Source organism: Vulpes lagopus, chromosome 2, assembly GCF_018345385.1.
Source record: "Vulpes lagopus strain Blue_001 chromosome 2, ASM1834538v1, whole genome shotgun sequence".
NCBI lineage: Eukaryota > Metazoa > Chordata > Mammalia > Carnivora > Canidae > Vulpes > Vulpes lagopus.
In genome coordinates this window covers 11,447,119-11,471,860 of record NC_054825.1, presented here as the reverse complement: position 1 = coordinate 11,471,860, position 24,742 = coordinate 11,447,119, and the positions used below count along the sequence as shown (strand labels likewise).

At 51.3% G+C, this 24,742-nt stretch overlaps 1 protein-coding gene across 3 annotated transcripts; it reads left to right on the top strand.

Moving 5' to 3' along the window:
* The first annotated feature begins 1,697 nt into the window (after positions 1 to 1,697).
* Positions 1,698 to 24,364, top strand: BAG3 (BAG cochaperone 3). Of its 3 annotated transcripts, none has more exons than XM_041744545.1 (4): positions 1,698 to 2,298; positions 17,541 to 17,870; positions 19,307 to 19,711; positions 22,988 to 24,364. In XM_041744545.1, the coding sequence occupies exons 1-4, from the start codon at positions 2,113 to 2,115 to the stop codon at positions 23,801 to 23,803; spliced, it is 1,737 nt and encodes a 578-aa protein (XP_041600479.1). In that variant the 5' UTR covers positions 1,698 to 2,112; the 3' UTR covers positions 23,804 to 24,364. The 3 variants fall into 3 exon arrangements, with proteins under 3 accessions (XP_041600479.1, XP_041600478.1, XP_041600480.1); XM_041744544.1 differs by having other exon boundaries at positions 22,985 to 24,364; XM_041744546.1 differs by lacking the exon at positions 1,698 to 2,298 and adding an exon at positions 16,329 to 16,617 and having other exon boundaries at positions 22,985 to 24,364.
* The last annotated feature ends 378 nt before the right edge of the window (positions 24,365 to 24,742 follow it).

Sequence of the window (24,742 nt, the reverse complement as noted above, 5' to 3'; positions counted from 1 at the left end):
CAGGTTTGGATATACCTCTGGGGGAAACTGAAATTAGGTTAGGTATTAAACCCTGGTTTGGGGTCACCTGGGTGGATCAGTGGTTGAGCATCTGTCTGCCTTTGGCTCAGGTCATCATCCTGGGGTCCTGGGATGGAGTCCTGCCTCAGGCCCCCCAAAGGGATCCTGCTTCTCTCTCTGCCTATGTCTTTGCCTCTTTCTGTGTTTCTCATGAATGAATAAATAAAATCTTTTAAAAAATAAAAATAAATAAACTCTGGTCTGGTGACTTGGCCTGACCCAAGTAACACCGTTTTGGGCCTGTGGTTTTCTTTTTAACTAAAGCACAACTTCTCAAAATATTTCTGGGGAAGGGAATGAATCTGCCTGCCTAAGAATCTGAAATGGAACCTGCCCCCAAATTCTCCCTCCGGGGGCACAGGCTCTTTCACGGAATTGCTTGGTTTAGGTTACAAGTACAACCACCCCTTGAACCAACCAAACAACAATTTTTCACGACTGGCTTTGGTCCCTACCTTCCAAATGAAGGTCAAGATTTAAGATAGCAAGAACGAACCTGTACCCTAAAAAAGATCCAAACCCCCAAAAAGGTGATTTGTCTTTAACATTGTCCAGTGCAATGAGATAGTTTGTATATCTGAGATGCGAGGTTGAGGGTCATAAAACCAGGGCTGACGCAATCTTTTTTTAGGCTCCGAGAAGAAGGCAGGTGAGTTTCTATTTGCACTTGCATTTTCTCCCTGGCTTTGTTATGGTGTCACATCAACATTCCGGGAGCTCCTTAGGCCTTTGGAGGGGAAAAAAAGTGATTAAAACATACTTGAGGGACGCCAGTGTCCCCGAGGATCTTGTTCATAAGGGAGCAAAGGGGGAGGGGGGGAGTGGCGAGACTTTAGGTGAAAAGCAACGACTTTAAAGGCTCGCGATGACTTTGTTTTTATAGGAAGGAGCGGCAGCAGGCACCCCGCGCCCGAGTCCCAGTCCGGGGAACACCCACTGCGCTCCAAGCGGAGGGAGGGAGTCGGGAAACCGAAACCGCCCGGCGCACGCCGACGACGCCCCGCAGGCGGCCCGGCCCGCCGGCCTGTCTCGGCCCCGCGCGGGAGGGGGGAGGGGGGAGCGGGGGGAGGGGATGGGGAGGAGAGGGAGGGGAGGGGAGAGGAGGGCGGGGAGGGGGAGGAGAGGGAGGGGAGGGGGAGGAGGAGGGAGGGAAGAAGAGGGAGGGGAGGGAGGAGAGGAGGGGGAGGAGAGGGAGGGGAGGGGAGGGAGGGGAGGGAGGAGAGGGAGGAGAGGAGGGGGAGGAGAGGGAGGGGAGGAGAGGGAGGGGAGGAGAGGGAGGGGAGGAGAGGGAGGGGAGGGGGGAGAAGAGGGGAAGGGGAGGGGAGGGGATGAGAGGGAGGGGAGGGGGAGAGGAGGGGGGGAAGAATAGGGAGGGGAGGGGGAGGAGAGGAGGGAGGGAGGGAGGGGGGAGGAGGGAGGGGAGGGGAGGAGGGAGGGGAGGGGGAGAGGAGGGGGGAAGAATAGGGAGGGGAGGGGGAGGAGGAGGAGGGAGGGGAGGGGGAGGAGGGAGGGGAGGGGGAGGAGGGAGGGGAGGGGGAGGAGGGAGGGGAGGAGGAGGAGGGAGGGGAGGGGGAGGAGAGGGAGGGGAGAAGAGAGAGGGGAGGGGGAGGAGGAGGGAGGAGGAGGAGGAGGAGGAGGAGGGCGCCCGCCCAGGCCCCGCCCCGCCCCGCCCCGCCCCGATTATAGCCGATGACTCAGGGCGGAGCTCCGCATCCAACCCGCTCGCCGCCAACTTCTCTGGATGGGACCAGAAGTTTCTAGCCGGCCAGTTGCTACCTCCCTTTATCTCCTTCCCCGTTGGCAGCGGGGAGGCTATTTCCAGACACTTCCACCCCTCTCGGGCCACGTCACCCCCTCCTTTAATTCATAAAGGTGCCCGGCGCCGGCTTCCCGGACACGTCGGCGGCGCGCACCGCTCTCGACCCGCAGCGGCCGGCGAGCGACTCGGCGTCTAGAGGCCCGGACCCCGCGACCCGGCCCCCGACCCCGGACCCCGCGACCCGGCCCCCGACCCGGCCCCCGACCCGGCCCCGGCCCCGGCCCCGGCCCGGCATGAGCGCTGCCACCCACTCGCCCGTGGTGCAGATGGCGTCCGGCAACGGCGCCGGCGACCGCGACCCCCTGCCCCCCGGCTGGGAGATCAAGATCGACCCGCAGACCGGCTGGCCCTTCTTCGTGGACCACAACAGCCGCACCACGACGTGGAACGACCCGCGCGTGCCCCCCGAGGGCCCCAAGGTGAGCCGGCGGCCCCCGACGGCGGGGTGCGGGCCCGGGCGCACCTGCGGGCGCGCGTCCTCCGGGTGGGCCTGCTGCGCCCCACGAGCCCCGGCGGGGGGGGGGGCACGGCTGAGCTCCGGAGGCCCCGCCGCGGGGACCGAGGCCCCGGTTCCGCTGGGGCGGGGGGGGGGTGGCCTCGCAGGAACTCTGCCTCCTGAAGTCCCTCTACTCGGTCGAGTAGTCGTCTCGGGCACAGAGTGACTCAGGGAACTGATGTGACTACATCCCCCCCCTCCCTTTTTTTGCATCTGCAGTTAAAATTCTATTACTCTTTGACACGGTTTTCAATAAGAATATATTCTGCCCGGATTTGCTGAAAACAGGATGTTCTTCTCCCAGGCAGTTTCTGAACTAAAAGATGGGAGACTGTCTCGTGGTTGAGTGGTTGACCATTGCCTTAGGACGTTGCCTCCCACTGGCAGGAGAGAGAATGTTTTTTTGTTTTTGTTTTTGTTTTCCTAGTGACATACATTCCCTTCCTTGTTATGGTATTAAAATACGTAGGATTTGTTGCTGATACACAAATAACTAATTCAGAAGTACTTCTGTGAATGCAGCAGACGTGTGCCTCACTTACGGATTTGCAAAGATATGTGCTGAACCCTTAAGAGCATGAAAATTTGGAAATAGGAATTTGGAATCCGTCTGTTAACTTAAAAGGTTACAACTAACTGTGCTGCTCTTCTAATTTTCTATGAATTTGAACTTTTTCAGAATAAAAGGCGTGGCAGATAGACGCTTAAGGGAAGGGTAATGTTATGCTATCTGGGCAGAAGTTTTAAAAAGCCATGAAGAGTTAGTCATTTGTTTCGAAGATTCAAAAATTCACAAAATTAGAGGTGGCTTATAAATCATTATTTTACAAGAGATGTTTGTATCATCCATTTTATTCCTATGCATCTTTAAGTCAAAAATACTGATGAAAGTTTGGTGCCCAACAGTAAGATGTTTGTTGAACATTCGGCAACTTACATTTATGAGAAATTAATTGTATATTTTTATCTGAAAATTAGTCCAAGAGTATGTAAGTAGCCAGGATGGGCATAATTATATATACTTTTTTTTGTGTATCTGCTCAGCCCATTATTGGGTGAAATACTGCAGTCTGCATGGATGTAAATCTTACATGTGGTGTAAAACTATCATTTTGAGGTCTCCTTCCTACGGAGATAGGGACAGTCAGAATCTGCCAGCACCCTTTGTTGTGAGTGAAGGTCAAGTTTGAACATAGCCACTGTAAGCGCAGCCTAAACCCAGATTGCCAACACTTTGTTTTTAGAATAAGACTCACCCAGCAAGTTGAGATCTTTGTGTACCCATCCAGTGGATTGGTTAGGCTGTGGTTTCATAAACCTTTTTAAAGGGTCGGAAAAAACCAGGTTGAGTTACTATTATTCTCAACAAATAGAGAAAACAGCCACTAAATCAGAAGTCTGACACCAGAAAAGTGGACTTGAAAATTAAGTTAGAAATTTTGAAGTTGAAAGGCCCAGGAAGATCTTTCATCTCAACCTGTTTCTTTTACCGAGAAAGAAACCGAGACAGACAGTTAAGTGTGTTTCCAGAGGTCACTCAGCCTGTACTCTAGCAAAAAGAACTGCCCCAGAAGGTCCTGATAAGAGGCGGGGTATCTACTCAGAAGAAGGTAGAGGCGTCTTGAATTTTTATGAAACTGCGAAGTGTGCAGGCTGGGATGTGCCCTCCCAGCCACCCAGAACTGGTTGGTTGCCCTCTGTGCTGTGATTACTTAGATGGTGATGACTGGATGTGGCAACTCAAGAAATGAGTTCTCTACCAGTTTAACTACTTGAGGTTTATCAGCAGGGCACAAAACTCAAGGAGAGAACACACGTCCAGTTCATTGGCTCTTTGGGCTTCATTGCTTTCATACCTGTGCTCTGATACATGCAGAACCTCTGGGTGACTGATTCAGTTTCACTTGTGAGAATTACAACCTTCCTCCAGACCAAATAGGAAGGAAAATCCTTCAGTATTGTTTTATATTAGAAATTGGCTTCCTACTGTGTAATGAAAAAGGGCCCTGGAATGAAACAAAGGGCAGTTTTGGTGGAGCTGAGCTAAGCAGACCCTCTGAACATCCTTGTCTTCTAGAGGAGATTCGACCAATCAAGAGCTATTTGTTAATGCGTGAAGAACAGAGCAGGCCCTTTTTGGGGGAAGGACTGCTTCTTGGGTGTTTTATAGTCTAACCTTGTTGGTAAAGGAATGGCTCTCATGGGAAGGAAGTGACTAGAATTTTGTGTTCCTTCCTTCCTTTCTTTTTTTTTTTTTTTGTTGATGAGAGACCCAGAGAGAGGCAGAGACACAGGCAGAGGGAGAAGCAGGCTCCCTACAGGGAGCCTGATGTAGGACTCTGTCCCAGGACCCTGGGATCACTACCTGAGCCAAGGCAGACTCTCCACTGCTGAACCACCCAGGCGCCTTGAGCTTTGTGTTCCATTCAGTCTTGTACGGTTGTTGTTTCAGAGTTTATCCTCCCACACTGCCTTGATGTAAAGTGGCTGTCCCTAGTTTGACAGAGGGGGCAAGTGAGAGCAAGCGTCTTGCCCTTCTTAGAAAAGGTAAGGCAGCTACAGGCTAAGACTTTGGGCTTTATCCAGCTCCGCTCTGAGCAACTGGACCTCCCCACCTGCAGTCTTCCTGGATGTCGATTTTCTGCGCACGTGGGCTTGCCACTAATCTCCTGGCAAGTTCATTCCGGTCCAGGCCCCTTCCCTGGCAGAGGCGTTGGCGCTCACTTGGGACTCTGAAGATGTGCAGCCACTCCTCCTGGCTCTCCTCTGCCTAAACAAAGACCAGATGCCTTGGAGTGTGGTGCTGTGTTGCTCTCTCACAAAGCTTCCTGGGACCAGAGGGAGACCCTCCTCTCTCGAGCAGGGCTTTGCAGATCTTGGAGGTTACCTGGTAGCACAGATTCCCAAGGCCAGCAGTCTGCTGGGAAGCCTTTTAAGAACACAGATTAGCAGCTGCGTCACTTTCCCTGTCTACCCTCCTCCACCCCCCACATTGAATCCACATTGCTCAGGGTAGGGGCGAAGAATCTGTACCTCAGAAAAGTTTCCCTGATGATTCTGATTTGGGAATCAGACTGGCATTTGGGGGCCACTGGTGGCTGGTGATCCATTTTGTAGGGGGAGGGGAGCTGCAATTTAGTGCCTGCCTTCCTGCAAGTCGGCCCTGGAATCCCTCAAGCTGTGCCTGTTTAGGATCTAACCTGCAGAGCCTTTGCAGAGGCCCTATTTTCCTTCTTGGTGAGACTCCCCTGGTTCCTGGCTCCTGCGAGTGTGAATATGGGGGTGGCAGTGCCCCGAATCAGACTCAGGGCAGTCCCAAGACCATCCTGTACCCCAGCAGAAGTGAGCCAGAGCATTCCCTTCTTACGTGTTGCCCTCCCAGGAGAAGCTCACCAGAATAATCTGACTGATTGCACTCGGGCCCTGGGAGAGAGATGTAGAAACACCCTTTCAGAGGAAATTGGAAATGTTTTGAGTTAGGATTGAAGTAGAGAGACTCATTTATTTTCTGCTTCAGGTCTAACAGAGCCTCCCGAATTTTCTTAAAGATGAGATCATTTTGCTCTCTGCAGATCGATTGCAAGCTCTTGGGCTTCTTAGCAGAATCAGAGCACAATCAGGAAATGAGGAGCCGTTCTCTCCTTTGTATTTCTAGCAAGTTGCATGATGGGGTAGCAGATTCCTTTGCAACTGATGAACAGGGATTTGTTGGGGGGGGGGGGGAGGCTGAAGAACATGGCCAGATGCCTTAGATGTCTGGCTCATCCAAGACCTTCATTTTACCCTCCGAAGAATAGGCTATGTTTGGCTTATGCAAGAACTGAACATAATTCGTCCCCTGTTCTGTAGAGTAGATTTGCCCTTTACGAGGGTAAAGTCGGTACACAGGAACTGTGGCGGCATTTGACATTAGCCAGGGCAGAGGAAGGCTTAGCTGTTTGATGCTCTTGGGGCTGGTTGTGAGTCAGAAAGCTTCATGCCATCCGTGAGGCTTGATTAGCACTGTCCTCCTGTCCCCATTTCTGGAATGACACACAGTTGTCTTATATAAGGCACTATACATGTTTACTACTTCCTATTGACATTTTTAAATGGTCTGATGTTTATCATCAAAGATAGGACATCATGTGTAACCCAAACCTATTTTTCCTCCTTCACATTTTTGTTGCTTTAATGTTGCTCTTAAATATTTAAGACATCTTAGGCAGGAAAACTGGGAGAAGGCAAAGGCCTTGCTTATTAGGAACCTCTGAGGACCCATTAGTGTTGATGAACACTGAAGAAACCTCTGTCCACCTGATCATGGGGTTCTCAAGCCCTTCCCAGCTCCCCGTTGCTGGTTAATCGAGTCTTCACTCAGGCTCCTCTTCTGCATCCTATCTCAGACTCACAGCTGGACTTTCGAAGCTTAACCCCAAATCCTGCCCTTTGCACACGTGGGCATTGATCCCCACTGCGCACTTGGCACTGTGCAACTGTGTGAAGTATCTGGTGTTATGAAGTCTTCACATATTTCCGTGAAGATTTCTTCGGGGGCCTTGGAAGCCTGGCAGCTCGCAAAAAGCTTCATGAAAGAGAATTTCTTTAGGATAGAATGAACCTCAGATTTTTTTTGTTTGTACATATGGATACATATATGCACATATATATGCCAAACGCTGGTTGGGTGCTTTTACAAACCTTATTTCTTTAAATTCTCAGAACAGCTCTCTAAGATGGAAACTATTAGATGCATCTGAGGCCTGTCAGCTGTGACACCACGGAAAGACTGTTGTGGCCAGAGGTTTTCCCCTCACCTGCGGGCGGGGGGTGGTGGGGGGGTCTGGAGCGGTGACAGACAGCCGTGCCACCTTGAGCCTGGCAGCTTCTCAGAACTCCTTTATGCTCAGAGCTCCCAGGCACGGCCCGGGGTGATGAGAACCCACTTGTTCCCAGAGCCTGGGTCTCAATTTAGGAGACGGGCCCAAGTCTTCATTCATTCATTCCACCTGAAATTTACTGAAAGCCTGCTCTCTGCAAGTCCTGGCGTCCCATGCCATATGGAGGACAGGTCTGTCTCCTTGCATGCCACTCTCTGAGCAGCATTTCTGACACACACATCTCTCTGGTTGGAAGTTGGCTATCCCTGCTCAGGACTCCCTGTTACTTTGATTGGAATCTATCTTCCAAAAGGCTTCCCTGCTTTGCCCTGGGGTCATGTCCCTGTGGGCTGAGAGTCCTGGGGGCAGCCTGCGCCTGTCATCTTTCTGCTGCTCCAAGGCTGGCAGGGTCTAGGTCTAAGGAAATGACTGTGTGTGGAGGACGGTAAAACCTGGGCCGGGCTCCGGACTGGACGGCCTGGTAAAAGAGAAGCTGTCCTTACCGAAGTGCAGGCCCGAGCCTGGGGTTAGTGGAAGTTGCTGGAAGCCTTCCTGCCCGAGCCTGGGGTTAGTGGAAGTTGCTGGAAGCCTTCCTGTTGGTTCCTGTGTGCTGAAGTATTGTCCTGGGCACCCCAAATGTCCCCCCGGGGAAAGGTCCCCCCCTTTTTAAAGGTTTTACTTTATTCATGAGAGAGACACAGAGAGAGGCAGAGACATAAGCGGGGAGAAGCAGACTCCCTGTGGGGAGCCCGATGCGGAACTCGATCCCAGGACCCTGGGATCACACCCTGAGCCAAAGGCAGACACTCAACCACTGAGCCACCCAGACATCCCCGCAAAGGTTCCTTTTTACTGCATTTCTAAATGGCCTTTTCTCCGCAAAGCACTTCAGTATTGATTCCTTATGAGTCTGGAGAAGGTCTTTTTTTTGTCCCACCAGAGACACAGCCTCTCCGGGCAGACGTGCTGGAGAGGCTTGGAGCTCACAGCAGCCACTGCCCAGCTGCTCCAAGAGCAGCCTCAGTGCTGTCAAAGGAGTCTCTCTCTTTTCCCTATGTGGCTGGCAGTAAGACCAGACAGTACACAGTGAAGCTTCTTATTCACTGTCAGTGCGAAAAGCCCAGAATTACAGATTGCTCACTGCCTACGTCAAGAGCCCATAAACAGTACAGAGTGGCTGCCCAAGAGCTCCCAGCGCAGAGCAGTGGCCCTGGTGACTGGGGGGAGACTCGCCGCTGAAAATGCCCTAGCATCCTGTTGGAAAACAACCATTTCCTATTCCAAAATAACATCCTCAGTGTTCATTAAGGTAAATTGTAGATATTCCCCCCTCCCCCCCCCAGTTATTTTAAAGATTCCCCTTGGACACTGGATGGATGAGTGAATAGTTAAATCCAAACAGCAGGAGGCTGGGAAAGATGTGTGTGCAGAACACAAGGCAGCCACATCACTTTGAATCTTCCACATTTATCCTACAGACCGGGGAGTGGGGGGTGTGGGTGGGCTGGGGGACCAGCTCTCCTGCCCAGACAGAGCTGGGTTTTCTCCTTCCGGAGGCCCCATGCTGGGCGCATGGGGCTTTGGTGAGTCAGAATTGAGCGGAGCACGGGCACTGTACTGTCGGCACTGTCGGCACTGTCGCCTGCGCTGCCTCAGCCAGGCAATGACTCAGCACCAAGCACTGGCTCCCTGGCCCAGAGCACACTTGAACTGAATGTTCCAGGTCTTGAGCCTCAGCCCAGCTCGACTGGGCAAAACGAAATGCCTTCTCCCCTGCTGTGTTTTACCCTGGGAAGATGAAGCGTTTGAAGACATTAGCCACAAACAGCTATTATTACAGAGTGTACAGGTGTGGCAGGAATAGCGAAAGGGTTAACATACCCCTGGCCTCAATGTCCGACAAACCTGAGTTCTAGTGATCTCAGATAAATCACTCATTCTCTCTGAACCTCAGTCTCCCTTTCCGTAAAATGGGAACACAGCTGTACCTGTCCAGCAGGATTGCGAGGATCAGGGGGCTAGTGCATGGACAGTGATGAGTCCGGGCCTGACTGGACACGTGTATGGTCCCTGGAAACCATCACAGCTTCCATGAAGAAGGAGGGGGTACATCACAAAGGCAGACAGATCTGGCTGGACATGGGTCTGTTGGCTCCAGGCAGGCCTCAGTTCTTTTTTTTTTTCCCAGAAGCCAGGCCTCTTATCCCCCTGTGCTACCTTAGCTGGCTGTCTTTCCTTTAGTGTCTAGATGCCCTCAGCATCACTCAGAGACACAGCAGAGGGGTCAGATGAAGGCCATTGGGCCTTCTGGGGCTTCAATCAAACCTACAGCCCACAGCCCCAAACAGCTTCCTGCCTGATTTCATCCCTGATCCCTCAGCCAAGATAGGCCAGGAGGCATTGTGTTCCCTGGACTCTACTGCATCGGGTGGCGTGTTTGCCTTCAATCTTAACTCCTTTAGGGGAGTGTCTCCCTCCACATCTCTGTACAGACCCCAGGACAGTTGCCAGGCAGGAGCTAGGTGCCAAGTCAGTATTGTGGGGAAACTGAGTCACGTTAACTAGGGGGCTGGCCACTTACACAGCCGTTCTGGACCTAGCTCTAAGGGGTGGAAATGTCACTGCAGGTAGAAGGAGAAGGGGGTTTGCTAATTGCCACCACCCCCTTGAGGGAGTGTGATTGTTGGAGCAGCTGCTTAGGGTGGGGAGGAGAGTCCCCAGGAATTCCCCTCCAGGCACTTCCCTTGGTTAAAGGGGTGCTTGCCCTAGCTGCAGTTGGCGAATTGCAGATTGCAAGGGGATGGTGATTGTTTTGTACAAAATGCATATCTAGTGAAGTCCTGAACCCCGATACCAGCAAACAATTTGTATAGTTGGTGTCTAGCAGCAACAAGTGATGGGTCAGTGTTCCATCTTTGTACGGACCAGTTGTTGAGAAACCCATGGAAATGAACCATGAGGGAGTCTCTTTATGTAACTTGAGACGGTTTGCTTCCAGGTACGGAAATTTCAGGTATTTTTCCATCTGTGATTTCGTGACTTCAGATCACTAGAGCAAGTGTCCCTACTCCTTTTTTCTGAAGAGGAACTAGCTAGGTTTTTCAATTCTCTGAAGCCGTGAGTTCAGGAGCTGGGCATTAGGTGAGCGGGGTTCTCCACCTGGAAACTGCCTGAAATGATCTTGGGCCACACCTGCCACATGGAATCCTTGAAGAGGACTTTGGGGGTGGGGGAAATGGGGGGCTGGGCTGGGGGCTGATGCTGAAATGCCAGCTGTGGTCTGAGGTGCCTGGCCTGGAAGGTGCTCGAACACCCTGCTGGGAGACCTACTGAGACTATTGGTGAGATACCAGGAGAGGTTCTGCTCCCCAACAGATCCTCCTACCCCAGCCTGGCCCAGGGTTTTCCTGAGGTTTCAGGGGCAGGAGTGCAAGGATCCATAGTCAGTGCAAGGTGGGTGTGGATTTGTCTTCAGGGCAGGTCCCTTCAGAGTCGCTGGGGTGGGGACTTCTTAGAGGGGAGGGGAGTTGAGGGTTCTGCCCCTGGAGCGTTGGGCTGTGTTTGCTTCCAGATTGTAAAGCATTAGGTATAGTTCCTGGTAGAGAAAATGGCACCCTTGCTAATTAGTGGCCTTAAGACTTTCAAGTAGGGCATCTGGATGGCTCAGTGGTTGAGCGTCTGCCTTTGCCTCAGGTCATGATCCTGGGGTCCTTGGATCGAGTCCTGCATCAGGCTCCCTACTGCTTTTCCCTCTGCCTATGTCTCTGCCAGTCTTTCTCTCATGCCTCATTCTGTCTCTCATGAATGAATAAATAAATAAACTTAAAAAAAAAAAAGACGCAGGTAAAGGGGCTCCTAACCTAACCGGGTTATTACCAACCGGGAGACCACTAAAGTTTTTAGCCATTGTACACTGAGGCTCAACCAACTGTTGCTTTGCGAAGCTGGGTCTGTCAATAAAGATTTGTGGAATGAAGGAACATGATTGTGTAGGGCTCAGTTTACAAAGACGTTCTTGTGCCTTATTTCACTTAAATTTTGGAGAAATCCCTGGGAGGTGTGGGGATTTTTACAGCTGGAGAAACTGAGTCTTGGTAGCTGGGAGTCCTGTCGGAGGGCCGAGTTGGTGAGCAGCAGGGTAGCACTGGAGCTCAGGATGACAGCTTGAAGTCCAGGGCTCATGCCCATTCATTCCTGCTCGTTTGCTCACGGTTGCACAGAGAAGAGGTGTTAAGTTTCATCCTATAGAAAGTTCTCCCCAGTAGGGACACATTGGGACACCTGTCTCAGTGATCCCGGGATAAAATATGTGTGCTTTGATAACAAGCAATCGGATAAAGCCTCTAGTCGCCTATCACTGGGCTGTGTCCAGAATTTGTGGTCAGCACAGACTCTTGTCTTACCGGGAGCAATGTACAAAGACTTCTGTGGAGGTAGATGTTGCTTGCTATTCAGAATTTACCTGGCAACCAGTATGTGCCCAGACTTGGGCGGAGGGAGAGACCCTTTATGACAGTCCAGTGGAAACTGGAGGAATTTTGAATTTGGCTGTGGGACATAGCAAATTGGCAATAATAGTGATTAATTCATTTAAATGGCCTAAACATACCAAACAACATTTTGGAAGGATGTTGAAGCTCAACTCTTTGTGCTTTGAAGGAAGTTTTTCTTCTGTTCCTTGGCTGATAGGAGTGAGTCAAGCTACTTCATTTTGATCCAGGTCCTAGATATATGGGGAGCTCAGGATTTCTGTTTTCCTCCATATTTTTTTCTTTGTTTTAGAAGTTTTGAAGTGTCATTAATAAAAGTCAACACCTGAATGCTATGAAGGTTCTTCTGGCCTCAAAACCCAGTTACTGGATCTGTGTCCTACTTGAGACTCTAGGGCTATGGAGGCAAAGTGTTACGGGGCAGCCCTAAAAGTTAACCTTGTTACTCTTACCCTTCATTCAGACCACATTGATGGGAGCTGTGACTTGTAGGTGCTGAGAACACTTTTGAGAGAGCTGTGCCATGGAGTTGAGGTTGGGGGTTTACAGGAGGGCTGTTTTCAGGGTTATAGAGGCCACTCAGTGTACAGGGAACTGATTATGGAGACGTCAAGGCAAACCCTGGTCCCCCTCTGTCCCCAAAGCCTCTAAGGCCATGAAGGTGCAACATCCCAGTGCAGTGGTTGGCATATGGCGGGTTGGTACCCAAGAGCTGCTGGTTTTGACCTGTTTTAAGGCACAGGAAGTCCTGGGGCCCTGGGTGGCACAGTCGGTTAAGCAACTGACTCTTGGTTTTGGCTCAGGGTTGTGAGATTGAGCCCCATGTCAGGTTCTGTGCTCAGCGGGGAGTCTGCTTGAGTTTCTCTTTGTCTGCCCCTCTGTTCTTTGCTCTCTCTCTCACTGAAATAAATAAGTCGTTATTAACAGTGAAAGAATCTTAAGGCACAAGAAGTCCTTCCGGGGGATCAGTGGCCGCCTCTTCATTTGGGGCCTGAAACATTGGGACACCTTGAATCCCAGTGGCTTCCATTATGGTTTAACTGAACACAGTTAAGAGTGGTCATCTTTAAATTTATATGATGTCAACTTTTCCTTGTTTTTGAGCTTTCTGTAGATGTTTAGAGCTAGAGGGGATATTGGAATAAGAGCCATGAAGAATGCCAGAGTGGGAAGGAACTTCACGTAGATGAGTGTTTCTCACTGCGGTCCTCCTTAGGCTTCACCACATACCTACTGAATCAGACTTTCTTGGGGTTGGCCTTAGGGTATGCATTTTATGCATTTTTAGGGTGCTCCCGTTGCCCCCTAGAATCTGAGAACTGCTGCTTCACAGAGTCTCTGGGCCTTGCCTTCATTTTGCAACTGAGGAAAGTAAAGTCCAGAGAGGAGATGTGAGCTCCTTATATAACATGTATATGTAGGGACAGATCCAGGATTAGGACCAAGTACAGTCTATTTCCACATCTCTTAGCTGCCCCCTTAATGTCCACATTTTTATTAAAAACCAGCAGCAAAGCTCTGGTGCTCTTAAGACACGATCTTAAGCAAACAAGACTTGCATAAGTCCAAGGGCTTAGAATCTGACCTCAAGCTTCTCTAATAATAATACCTTGTACTTAATAGGGCAAATTTTGGCTTGTCTGGGGTAATTTTTCTTGCTTTTTATCCTGACCATCTCATGGATGCCCTAAGATGCACCTCAAGATTTTACTGCAGTGCAAAGCAAGGGAGAATGAACCAGTTCATATTAAATGAATGTAGTGAGATAAGCAGTGAAAGTCTTCATTCCTAATCGGATCTTGTATATAGGGATTCCTGACGTCTTTGCCCAAAGATAGAGATGGTGAGCTGAGCTGCACTGGAAAATAGTTCCTGGAGTGCCACCATTACTCCTTAAGAAGCTGCATGGCAGGCGGTGGTGAGGAGGACCTGCAGTGGCCTGCCTGGTCAGGTGATCACAGCTCGCCCCTTCCTCCTCAGAAGCGTAACCCCCAGGGGGTGGCCCCTGGTCCCCACTGAGGTCAGAAGGGGGCAAGTAATGAGTTCCAGATGGAGGATGCTGGTCTGGCCAATAGGCTTTCTCTGGATGTGCTGGAACTTTTTAGGGGACTGAGGAGCCATGTTCTCATATTCTACGAGAATCATGACTATTAGACGTTTGTCTCTTTGACTTTTTTCATTTATTTTCAAGTAGGCTCCACGCCCAGCTTGGAGCTCAGTGTGGGGCTTGAACTCACGACCCTGAGATCAAGACGCTTCACCAACTGAGGCACCCAGAAGCCCTACTTGTTTCATTTTTTAAAAAATTTTTATTAGATTGTAATGAAAACCACCATAGAAGACAGGAAGGGCAATTTAACTCTCTCACATGGTGCTTTTTTAGATCTTAGTCTAGGCGGGAGCTTCATTTCTGGTTTAAATTATTCGTTCGTGTAGAAGTGTTTATCCTTCTGTAAAGCTGGGGTGGTTTTTCTACTTCCTCAAGCAGTGTTTTTCTAAACAAAACCGTGATCAGACTGGAATGGGAGCATTCTTTTTGATAGGAGACTCACAAAGAGACGTGTGGTTGTTTATTACATGGCATAAAGGGGTGGCCTCACCTGGAACCCCGAGTGCAGAACCTTGGGGTGTCCAGACCTCCCCTAACCATGCCAGCTGGCGGCACCATCTTCCAGTGGACCCCAGGCTCAGAGCTGGAGTCTTGGTAGTGGCCCTTCCCCCTTGGTCCTGCCATCCTGCTGCCATGGAGGCCTTCCCACCCTTTCTCCTCCTGCTGGCCTCCCTCGGTCACTCTCCCTTTCCATGCCCTCAGCCCTGCTTTGCCCTCACCTCCTTTCCTGACTGCCTGACTCCTCCCCTCATTTCCTGACGAGGCCGGGTTTCTCCTTTCGGTTCCAACTGTGTGCTGAGGCATCTCTTGTCAGCTGCTCTCCGGATGTGTCTGTCAGGCCCGTGCCCCCTGCCTTCTTCCGCTCAGCACCACCTTCGTGTGCTGCCCCTTTCCCTCTGATGCTCGGACCACACACACCCGTCTCCCAATGACCACAGCTTTTCTCCACCGATGACCAAACCCAGGCCCAGGTGTAGTATTGGCTCCAGGAGGCAGGCCCAACTGCTCTCCCTTCCTCCCACCTTCCTTCCCGGCATCCTTTCTCTTTTATTTGTACAAAATATATTCAGTGAGATGCATAAAATGCGCAACTCTTGGCAGGCAGCTGCTGCCTCGCCTTCTGGATCCAGGGGCTTCCCCCAGGAGGAGCCCAGCCTCAGCCGCCAGGTCCATCTAAGGTTTCCGGGCCCTGGAAGGGGCTGAGTTGGAGGCACATCTAACAGCCGACTCTGCGGGGGTGGTGGGGTTGGCAGCCCTCGCCTGCTCAAAGCGGATAGTGTGGGTGGAATGCGGTGGGGCTGGGCCATGGGGAGGGGAGATCCAGGGAAGTGTATACTTTGATAGGTTTGTAGGTAGGTTTGCACCTGTTTGCCACCAGGCTGAAAAAGAACATTTCCATCCTCAGAAGGTTCAAGGCCCTCCCAGTGACTCCCATTACCTCCGGGGCAGCCACTACTCTGAGTCGTCTACCCGCTTTCTTCAAAGACCTTGGGGTCTGCGCAGCATGCTTCGTGCCTTTTTTGGGGAGAGAACCGACATGCATGCTGCCTTCCGGCGTCCTTCCCGCAGGTGCTCTCAGAAAACCTCCAGCAGGGGATCCCTGGGTGGCGCAGCGGTTTGGCGCCTGCCTTTGGCCCAGGGCGCGATCCTGGAGACCTGGGATCGAATCCCACATCGGGCTCCCAGTGCATGGAGCCTGCTTCTCCCTCTGCCTATGTCTCTGCCTCTCTCTCTCTCTCTGTGACTATCATAAATAAAAAAAAAAAAAAAGAAAAGAAAGAAAACCTCCCGCAGACCTGCGAGATGGGGGTGGCCGGCTCCCTTTCCTGGATAAGGGAATCGAAGCTCACAGGTTAAGAGCATGATCCCAGATCCCAGAACCGTTACTAACGGAGGTCGCAATGAACGGGCACCCTGTCCAGGACGGCCCCGCGCAGCGAGACAAGCCCGTGCTTTCCGGGGGGTTTGGCTTGCTGCCTGTTTGATGCTCTTCACCCTGTCGCGGGAGCCCGAGGTGGTGCCACATGAGCCCGTGGTGCCCAGCACCTGAGGAGCAAGGTGGTCACCAGGGGGTGGTGAGGGGTGGGGGCTTCCTAGCCGCCCTGCCGAGGACTGTGCCGGCGCTGTGGCTGGGAGGGGGCAGTGGGCCCCCAGGCAGCCAGCAGGGAGGACGCACAGCGCTCGTCCGGGCCCCTGCTTCGGGCCGGAAGGGGCCCCCAGCGACGGGACGACAGGCCCACGTGGCGGGTTCGGAGTCGGCACGGAGTTTCCTCAGCGCCTCTTGCTGCCTCCCTTCTGGTGCCCGTCTCACGGCAGGAATTGGCTTCTGAATGTGAGGCCTGGCCCCACTGCCTGCTCCTGGGTGACCTGAGAGCTAAGCAGGCTAAAATAATGCCGCCACCCCGAGCACGTGGGCATTCTAATCTGAGAGTGCCTGTCTGCTGGTGTCCCCAAGGACACAGCGACACCCTTGCCTCTCCTGTGTGCGGGAGGCCCGGGGCAGGGGCTCAGCAGGAGGGAAGCACTTGACTGGGGTCTGGAAGAGCGAAGTTCCAGGGTCCACCACCACCGACTGCTGCACACAGACACAGAAACCAGGCACGTTCCGATGACCGGTCACTCCGAGACGCACATCAGCTCTCCTTCTCGTGACTGGTTTTGCGGCAAGTGAGCCTTAGACCCCGCGAGCTCCCGGAGTGTCAGGCTTCGGCATTTGTTCGAGAGACGCCGCCTTCAGGCAGGATCACATTCTCCATTGTCATAGTTGACGTCCCCAGATGTGTGTGAGTGGCTTCCTCCTCTGTAAAGCAGGGCTCAGGAGATAGTCAAGGCTGGCAGCCTTGGGGTGGCGGGGTCCCTGACCGTGGTTGCTCAGCCTGTGATGAGAAATGACATTGCCCCGTGAGTGACTGAAGTGACTGACCGGCCTTGTTGTCTGAAACAAGATCTTTCTCTGCGGTACATCTGGAACTTGGCCTTCTCAAGGGTCCCAAAATAGCCAGGCGGCTGAAGGGACAACTTCATGAGAGGACACGAGAGGGACCCCAGCCACTCCTCACCAGAACAGGCTTTGTCGGCATCGTCAGACCAGCATAACCCACCCTCCGTAATTTGTTCTACTGGGCTGCCCGCGTGTGCCTTCTTATCTCCCTTTCTTGCAGCTTGTCCCCAAAATGTCCCTAGGTAGGCAGCCTTGCCCCACTGCCACCCCTGTGCAACGATGTCCAGGCTGGGTCCCGTGTTGTTAGGAAACGCTAGGACCTTTGAGGAAGCAGGGAGGCTGGCTGTAATTTAGTGAGTTGGACTTGACTCATCCTCGCACCTTCTGATCTGGGTCTGTGACTTGGGGGACGGTCAGTGGCTCTCCTACATAAAGCTGCTGGTTGTCACCATAAAAGAAGCCTGTCTGACCAGTTTGGGAAATTGGGACCTTTTCCTGCTCATTGGCTTTCTCTGTGGCTCACCTGCTTTCTCTTGATGCCCCAAATCCATACAGCAGCCTTGTAGGGGAGGGGATACCTGGCAGGGGGAGAGGGTGCCTGTGAGCAGCCTTGCTCTCTGTGCGTCTTGGCTGATGCCCAGTGGTGGCGGGAGGGGGGGTGGGGACTCACTCCGGAACATGGCACTTCACGCACCACATTTTTGCCTCTATGGGGTGTTTTCTCCCCAGTTCCTAAGTAGACCGTTTCTCCTGTTTGTGTTGTAGGAAGCACCGTCCTCTGCAAATGGCCCTTCCCAGGAGGGCTCCAGGATGCTGCCCCCCCGCGAAGGCCACGCCGTGTACCCCCACCTCCGGCCGGGCTACATTGCCATTCCTGTCCTCCACGAAGGCGTCGAGAGCCGGCAGCCGCGTCCTCCCTTTGTCTGTCCCCAGCCGGGGACACAGCGCTTCCGAACCGAGGCGGCCACAGAGGCTCCTCAGAGGTCCCAGTCCCCTCTGCGGGGTGTGGCAGAGGGAACCCAGCCAGATAAACAGTGTGGACAGGCGGTGGCAGCAGCTGCAGCGGCCCAGCCCCCAGGCTCCCACAGACCTGAGGTAAGGAGGGCAGGCCCCAGACCCTGGGCCAGGCACATGCTAGCATGCGGGGCACCTGGGCCTGGCCTGCGGAGTGGAGGCCACCCTGCAGAGACAGCATGGCAGCCCCACAGTGTCCCCCAGCATTCCACAGGTGTGGGAGCCCACAGGGAGGGTCATGACTTACTTTTGTGGTTGAGAAATTGGGGTTCAGAAGGGTAAACTGCTTGGTCCAAATGCTTAAAGGTGGAAGTGTGGCCTTTCGGGGGCTGGAAGCCTGGCCTTCTGGCTCCTGTCTGGGGCTCCTTACTCCTCCTGGGCTTTCTGTGTCAGAAACACAGGGATAGTGATGGGTTATTTCCTTCAGTTCCGTACTTAAAGGTAAGTATTAACTGCATGGAGCTGGTTTGATAGGAAAATGAGGCACATACCTGCCCGCACAGTGTCCCATGGTTTAAAAAGAAACCCAAAATTAAAGAGTCAGGAAGTCAGCTGCTTGATGGCAGGGTTTTATTTTTAAGCCTGAAGCCAGTGCTTCAGTGCACTAATATCTAAAGAGTTCTTAATCCAGTTCTTAGCTGGGATTTGAGAGCCAGTGGACCCCAGAAGGATTCCTGAGCAGTAAGCCCTTCCGGTTTCCCTGCCTGCAGATTGTCTGCTGATGTCCGCTGGCGCTGCTCGTGAACACAGATTCTCGCTCTGTGTCTGTGGCCAGAGTTAGCACCGCCTTCTTCGGCTCTATTCTTTTCCTTTCTTGAAGGAGTACCTGTATTTGTAATATTTTGTTGTGAAAATCCAAAGTGACACAATAATCAGATAAATCTTAATCAAATTGGAGCTAACAGGGCTCTTTGAAGCCAGCTGGGGAAACACGCACTTGGTTTTCTAGGTGGTCTAGGGGCACGTGACATGTGCTGCTCCCCACATCCAGAGACATCAGTGTGTGGCCCTGAAGCTGAAGCACATCCACGGATTATTTTACTGAATCTTCTAGTCAGCTCGGGGTAGCAGGGGCATCTTTTCCATGCTTTAGATGCTCAAAAGGCTATGAAGGGGCGCCTGGGTGGCTCAGCCAGTTAAGCATCTGCCTTCGGCTCAGTTCATGATCCCAGGGTCTTGAGATCGAGCCCAACATCAGGCTCCCTGCTCAGCGGGGAGTCTGCTTCTCTCTCTCTCCCTCTGCTGCACCCCACCCCTGCCCTGTCCCTGTGCGCCAGCAAGTGCTCTCTCAAATAAATAATTAATTTTTTAAAAAGGCAGTTGAGCTGGTAAGAGTTAGAATGCTGGCCACTTGGCTCTAGAGCCTCAGGTCCTTGCAGTACATTTTGGAGATGGAAAGGTTTATAAGCGGAAGGCTGTATTAAACGTGTTACCCTGAGCAGGCACATAAGGAGGCGAGGTTGGAGCACCAAGGCAGAGAGAGGGTCACTCGTTCTTCTACTCTTTGTGTCTTGCAGCGATCCCAGTCTCCAGCTGCTTCGGACTGCTCGTCGTCGTCCTCCACAGCCAGCCTGCCCTCCTCCTCCAGCAGGAGCAGCCTGGGCAGTCACCAGCTCCCCCGGGGCTACATCCCCATCCCCGTGATACATGAGCAGAATGTTGCCCGGCCAGCAGCCCAGCCTTCCTTCCACCAAGCCCAGAAGACCCACTACCCGGCTCAGCAGGGTGAATACCAGACCTACCAGCCGATGTACCACAGGGCCCCGGGGGACGACTGGGAGCCCCGGCCCATGCCGGCAGCGTCCCCATTCCGCTCACCTGCCCGGAGTGCATCCAGCCGGGAGGGCTCTCCGGCCAGAAGCGGCACACCAGTGCACTCCCCTTCGCCCCACCGTGTGCACACTGTGGTCGACAAGCCTCAGGTACGGAGTTGGTGTTCACAGGCCGACCGACTCCAGCAGCTTCTCTGCCGAGGCTGAGGAGCTCCGTGTGGGTGCCCTGGTTCCTCTGTGGGCCTTCACTAGCTCACATGCGTGTTACTTGGGGAAAGTGAGATTCTGGAATTGGCTGATTATCAGCAGAAATGCAGGACTGGTACTGGGAACGCTCAGTACTTTCTGCAGCTTTTGCTCATTTGTCATTGCAGCTGCCTTTAGACAGAACCTCCCTCACCTCAGCAAGAGACAGCTGGGCAGCACGTAGGGTGTCACACATGTGGGGCCCGGCTATCTTAGCACCCACCACACTTTGTCAGGGCTCTTCAGACCCCTTGCACACTGCAGCCACAGCCCCATCTCCACCTCTCCTTCCTCACGGATGCCCCTTCTCCACTCTACAGGCCCTTTCTGTTCTTCATCTGTGCATTTGCTCTTGCTGAACCAGCTCCCAGAAATGCCATCACACTCCAGGTTCTCCCCATCCTCCAAGGGACCAGCCAGTCTTGCCTCTTCCATGAAACCTACTCCTCTTTCTCACAGCATCCCTTCACAGTCCTTTAGGGCTTGGCATGTGTTACGCTGTGCATTCCAAAAGTGTTCAACATCTTACTTGCTGAGCTCGGCTCTGAGCTTGATGACAGGGACAAGCCTTCTACCTCTCTCCTTGGTGGTAAAGGACAATGTTGCTGGTAAAGGACCGGCCTGCCAGCTGACCGGGAAACCTTCCGGCGTGGGGAAGTTGCAGGCACAGACCTGTTCATCCTTCAGGGGCAACTCGTAGGGCACATCCTGGAAGAGGAGGAGGTCATGTAGCTTAGCAAAGCCTTGAACAACCGCGGGCCCCCCAACTTGAGCAGCCAAATTGGTTCTCTGCCATAGTTTTTAGAAGGAAAGCCCCTTGTAGGCAAATGCAGGATGTCTTACTATAAATAGTGACAGCACCCTCCTGTGGTTCTTTTTTTAGTTTCTTTATTTGGAAATAATTTCAACCTTACAGAGGAATTACAAGAATCCTACAAAGAAACCCAATACCCCCTTCATCCACATTCACCATTAACATTCTGCTGTATTTGCTTGCCATTTCTTGTTTCTATATGTATTATCCATGTGGTTTCTTTGTTGGAGATGTAATTATAGATACGGTGCCCCTCTACCCATAAATAATTCAGGAAATATTTTCCTAAGAAGGACCTCATCCATAACCACAGTTCAATTATCAGAATCAGGAAATTTAACGTCCTTACCACACCGTCATCTGATACACAGTCCACTTTCAAATCTCCTTGATAGCGGTTTTCCCTGTTCCAGGATCTAATCTAGGATCATGAGCACTGCATTTAGATGTCCTTTCTCTTCAGTCTCCTTCATTCTGGAACAGTTCTTCGGACTTCCGTTGCTTTTGTGACCTTGACTTTTTCAAAGAGTACACAAGCCGTGGAGCCCTCAAGAGTTTCCAAAGTCATTTTTCTTACTCGGAGATTGTTTTAAAACCCAGAGAGGGATGTGTGCCTGGTTGCCAAGTGGTTGAGGGCATCCGCGCTGGCGAGATGTCTGGTAGAGAAGGTGTTGCTGGCGCTCAGATGGCTAAGTAGCCACTAGATCCCAACTTTGGCTCAGGGAATCTCGGGAAAGCAGTGCCCATTCCCAGAGCTAGAAATGCTTCTCCCTGTGTCTTTCCTATATATTTCCCATAATCAATGAAACTATTTAATCCTATTTCTTCCTTAATCTTGTTTGTAGTGCCCTCCCTTTTAGTGCTTGTTCAGAGATTTCTTTTTGAAGGTTTGCAAAGATTGGACCTAACTGAATATTATAGTGGTAAAAATTTAGTATTTTAAATTGAGAGTACTTCAGAAATCATGTAGTCTATTACTTCCCAGTTGATGAAATTAGGATGTGTGAGATTTAAGAAGTTTGGCTAAAACACTAATTAGAAAAGCTATACTCATCCCTCTGTGTATTGCAACATTATTCACAATAGTCAAGATATGGAAGCTGCCCAAGTATCCATCGATAGATGAATGGATAAAGCAGATACTGTGTACATATACAATGGAAAATTACTCAGCCATGAAAAAGAATGAAATCTTGCCATTTTACAACAACATAGATAGACCTAGAGGGTATTAGGTTAAATAAAATAAGTCTAAGAAAGATAAATACCATATGATTGCACTCATAGGTGGGATCAAAAAAACAAAACAAAAGAGCAAACAAGAATGCAAGTAGACTCATAAATACAGAGAACAAACTGATGGTTGGCAGCAGGGAAGTGTGTGTGGGGATGGGCAAAATAGGTGAAGGGAATTGGGAGGTACAAACTCCAGTTACAAAACCATGGGCATGAAAAGTACAGTGGAGAGAGTATAGTCAATAATATTGTGATAACAGATGGCGACTGTACTTACCATGGTGAGCACTGCATAATGTATAGAACCGTCGAGTCACTGTGTTGCGCTGCTGAAACAGCATTGTGTGTCAACTCTACTTCAGTAATAAAAAAGGGGGTGAGGTATCCACTGAAATGCTAGAAGAGGGAAGATACTTGTTTTAAACATAGCTCATTCTAAAAATTTTCACTTGCAGTTACATTAAAAAGCATGTCAGCCTATATGGCCAGAAGTCAGTGTGGAGACGCACAGCTAAGAGTTGGCTCTGGCACAGATGTGCCCAGCGAAATTCTCACAGTTAACTATTTTGGGCATCTTGCTTATTCTCAGAAAAATACATCAGTCTGGGCAGAAACCACTAGGCTGTCACGGATTAAAAAAAAAAAAAAAAGATTACAACGTGTCTGAAACAGGAGAGGGACCGTCACACCCTGAAGAGAGACTGTCCACACAGTGTGAGGAAGGGGACATGTGGCAGGTATACCTCCATGGCTGCATCACCAAGATTCTGAGTCACGCAGGACTCTGCTTTGAGCTAAACTAGCTCAGCAGTCAGTGAGGTGTTTGATATTTTCATTTTTGAAAACTATATTGGTTTTCTTTTTTGTTGCCCTAAGAATACTGTCCACAGAAAAGTTCAGTGAGTGGTGACAGACACACAGTCCAAGGTGATGAATGGAAATGGTCTGGTCACACACATGATCAGAATGTTTGAATTTTGTAACAGTGCATGGTTGACTTTGAAAATCCCTTTTGCACCGTTAAAGCCATTCCCCAGTTTTCTGTACCCTCAGTACTAGCTACCAACAACTGCCTGTGACTCTCAGCCAGTCATTAAAAATATCTTTGTGTCCTTGCTTCTCCTCAGCAGCCCATGACTCATCGAGAATCTTCACCTGTTCCCCAACCTGAAAACAAACCCGAAAGCAAGCCAGGCCCAGTTGGACCAGATCTGCTTCCTGGACACATCCCGATTCAGGTGATCCGCAAGGAGGCAGATTCCCAGCCTGTTTCCCAGAAGCCCCCACCCCCATCTGAGAGGGTGGAAGTAAAGGTTCCGGCTGCTGCTCCGGCTCCTTGTCCTCCCAGCTTCACCCCTCCTGCTGTCCCCTCGTCCCCCAAGAACGTGGCTGCCGAAGAGGAGGCAGCCCCTGGCCCTGTCCCCGCAGAAGCCGCACCTCCCAAACCAGGAGAAGCTGAGGCACCCCCAAAACACCCAGGTGTGTTGAAAGTGGAAGCCATCCTGCAGAATGTGCAAGGGCTGGAGCAGGCTGTGGACAACTTTGAAGGCAAGAAGACGGACAAAAAGTACCTGATGATAGAAGAGTATTTGACCAAAGAGCTGCTGGCCCTGGATTCGGTAGACCCCGAAGGACGAGCTGATGTTCGTCAGGCCAGGAGAGATGGTGTCAGGAAGGTTCAGACCATCCTGGAAAAACTTGAACAGAAAGCGATAGACGTCCCGGGTCAAGTCCAGGTTTATGAACTCCAGCCTCGCTCCCTTGAAACCGACCAGCCACTGCAGGAGATCATGGAGATGGGTTCCATGGCAACAGATAAGAATAAGAAAAGTGCTGGAAATGAAGAAGATCCCCAAACTGAAACCCAGCAGTCAGAAGCCAAAGAAGCAGCAACTGCAAACCCCGGTAGCACGACGGACACAGCTGGAAACCCAGCCGCACCATAGTCTTCTCCGCTCAACACAGCAGACCCGGGCACTGGGAACTGCTGGTGTGCTTTAGGGAATTTTAAGTTGCATGCATTTCAGGGACTTTAAATCAGTTTGTTTTTACTCTTCGTAGGCGCTTGGTACACAGTAACTTGGGTGGAGGCCAAACACACTAATTAAAGGGCTAAAAGGAAAATGATGCTTTTCTTCTGTATTCTTATTCTGTATAAATAAAGCAGTTGCTTGTTTCAGAAGTTAACCCCATTGCTTGTTGTTGGGGCCCTTTCTGTGCACGGGCACCACATGTTAGCCATGGTTGTAAGCTGTCTTCGTGTAGCTCTGGCCCGAAGGAGGTTTCTGGCTGGTAGATGTGGTGTTAATTTCCCATCGCACAAATATGGAATCCATTTTTCAGAAATGTTGCCCTTTGAATGGGATGATTTTCTTCATCTCATAGCTAAAATAGCTAACTTTAGATAGAATAAAATGTGCAAGGAGCCCTAGGAATATCTGTATGTTGGATGACTTTAATGTTACGTTAAGAGAAAAAAGAAAATAAAGTAATAATATAACTCAAAATGGTTTTTTTTTTTGTGTGTGTGTGTGTGTGTGTGATCTCTAAAGTTTTGAGGAAGGGCAGCATCAAGATTGTGTCTCATTGGCTTCAGTGACAGTCAATAGCAGACGCATTTACAGGCCAGCTCTGGGATCTAGGACCTCTCTCTTGGCCCAGCTCATGAGAGAATGAGTGTCACATTTCATCCTCAGATTGCAGCTGTTAACCTGGGAAGACCCAGGACTGTGCACCCAGGTGATGGGAAGGTACCTGTTCGGATTGGCGCAGCCCCGGGGCCACTCTGGCAGCATCTCTGCTCACCTGGGGCCTTGGGCTGCCATCAGGCCTCCGCAAGGGCTGGGATGGGTCAGATGCGCACACAGGAAAACCAGTTGCTCGTG

Coding starts and splice junctions, on each gene's coding strand:
- BAG3 (XM_041744544.1), top strand. CDS start 2,113: ATGAGCGCTGCCACCCACTCGCCCGTGGTGCAGATGGCGTCCGGCAAC. Junction 2,299..17,540: donor TGCCCCCCGAGGGCCCCAAG/GTGAGCCGGCGG, acceptor TTTGTGTTGTAG/GAAGCACCGTCCTCTGCAAA. Junction 17,871..19,306: donor CAGGCTCCCACAGACCTGAG/GTAAGGAGGGCA, acceptor TGTGTCTTGCAG/CGATCCCAGTCTCCAGCTGC.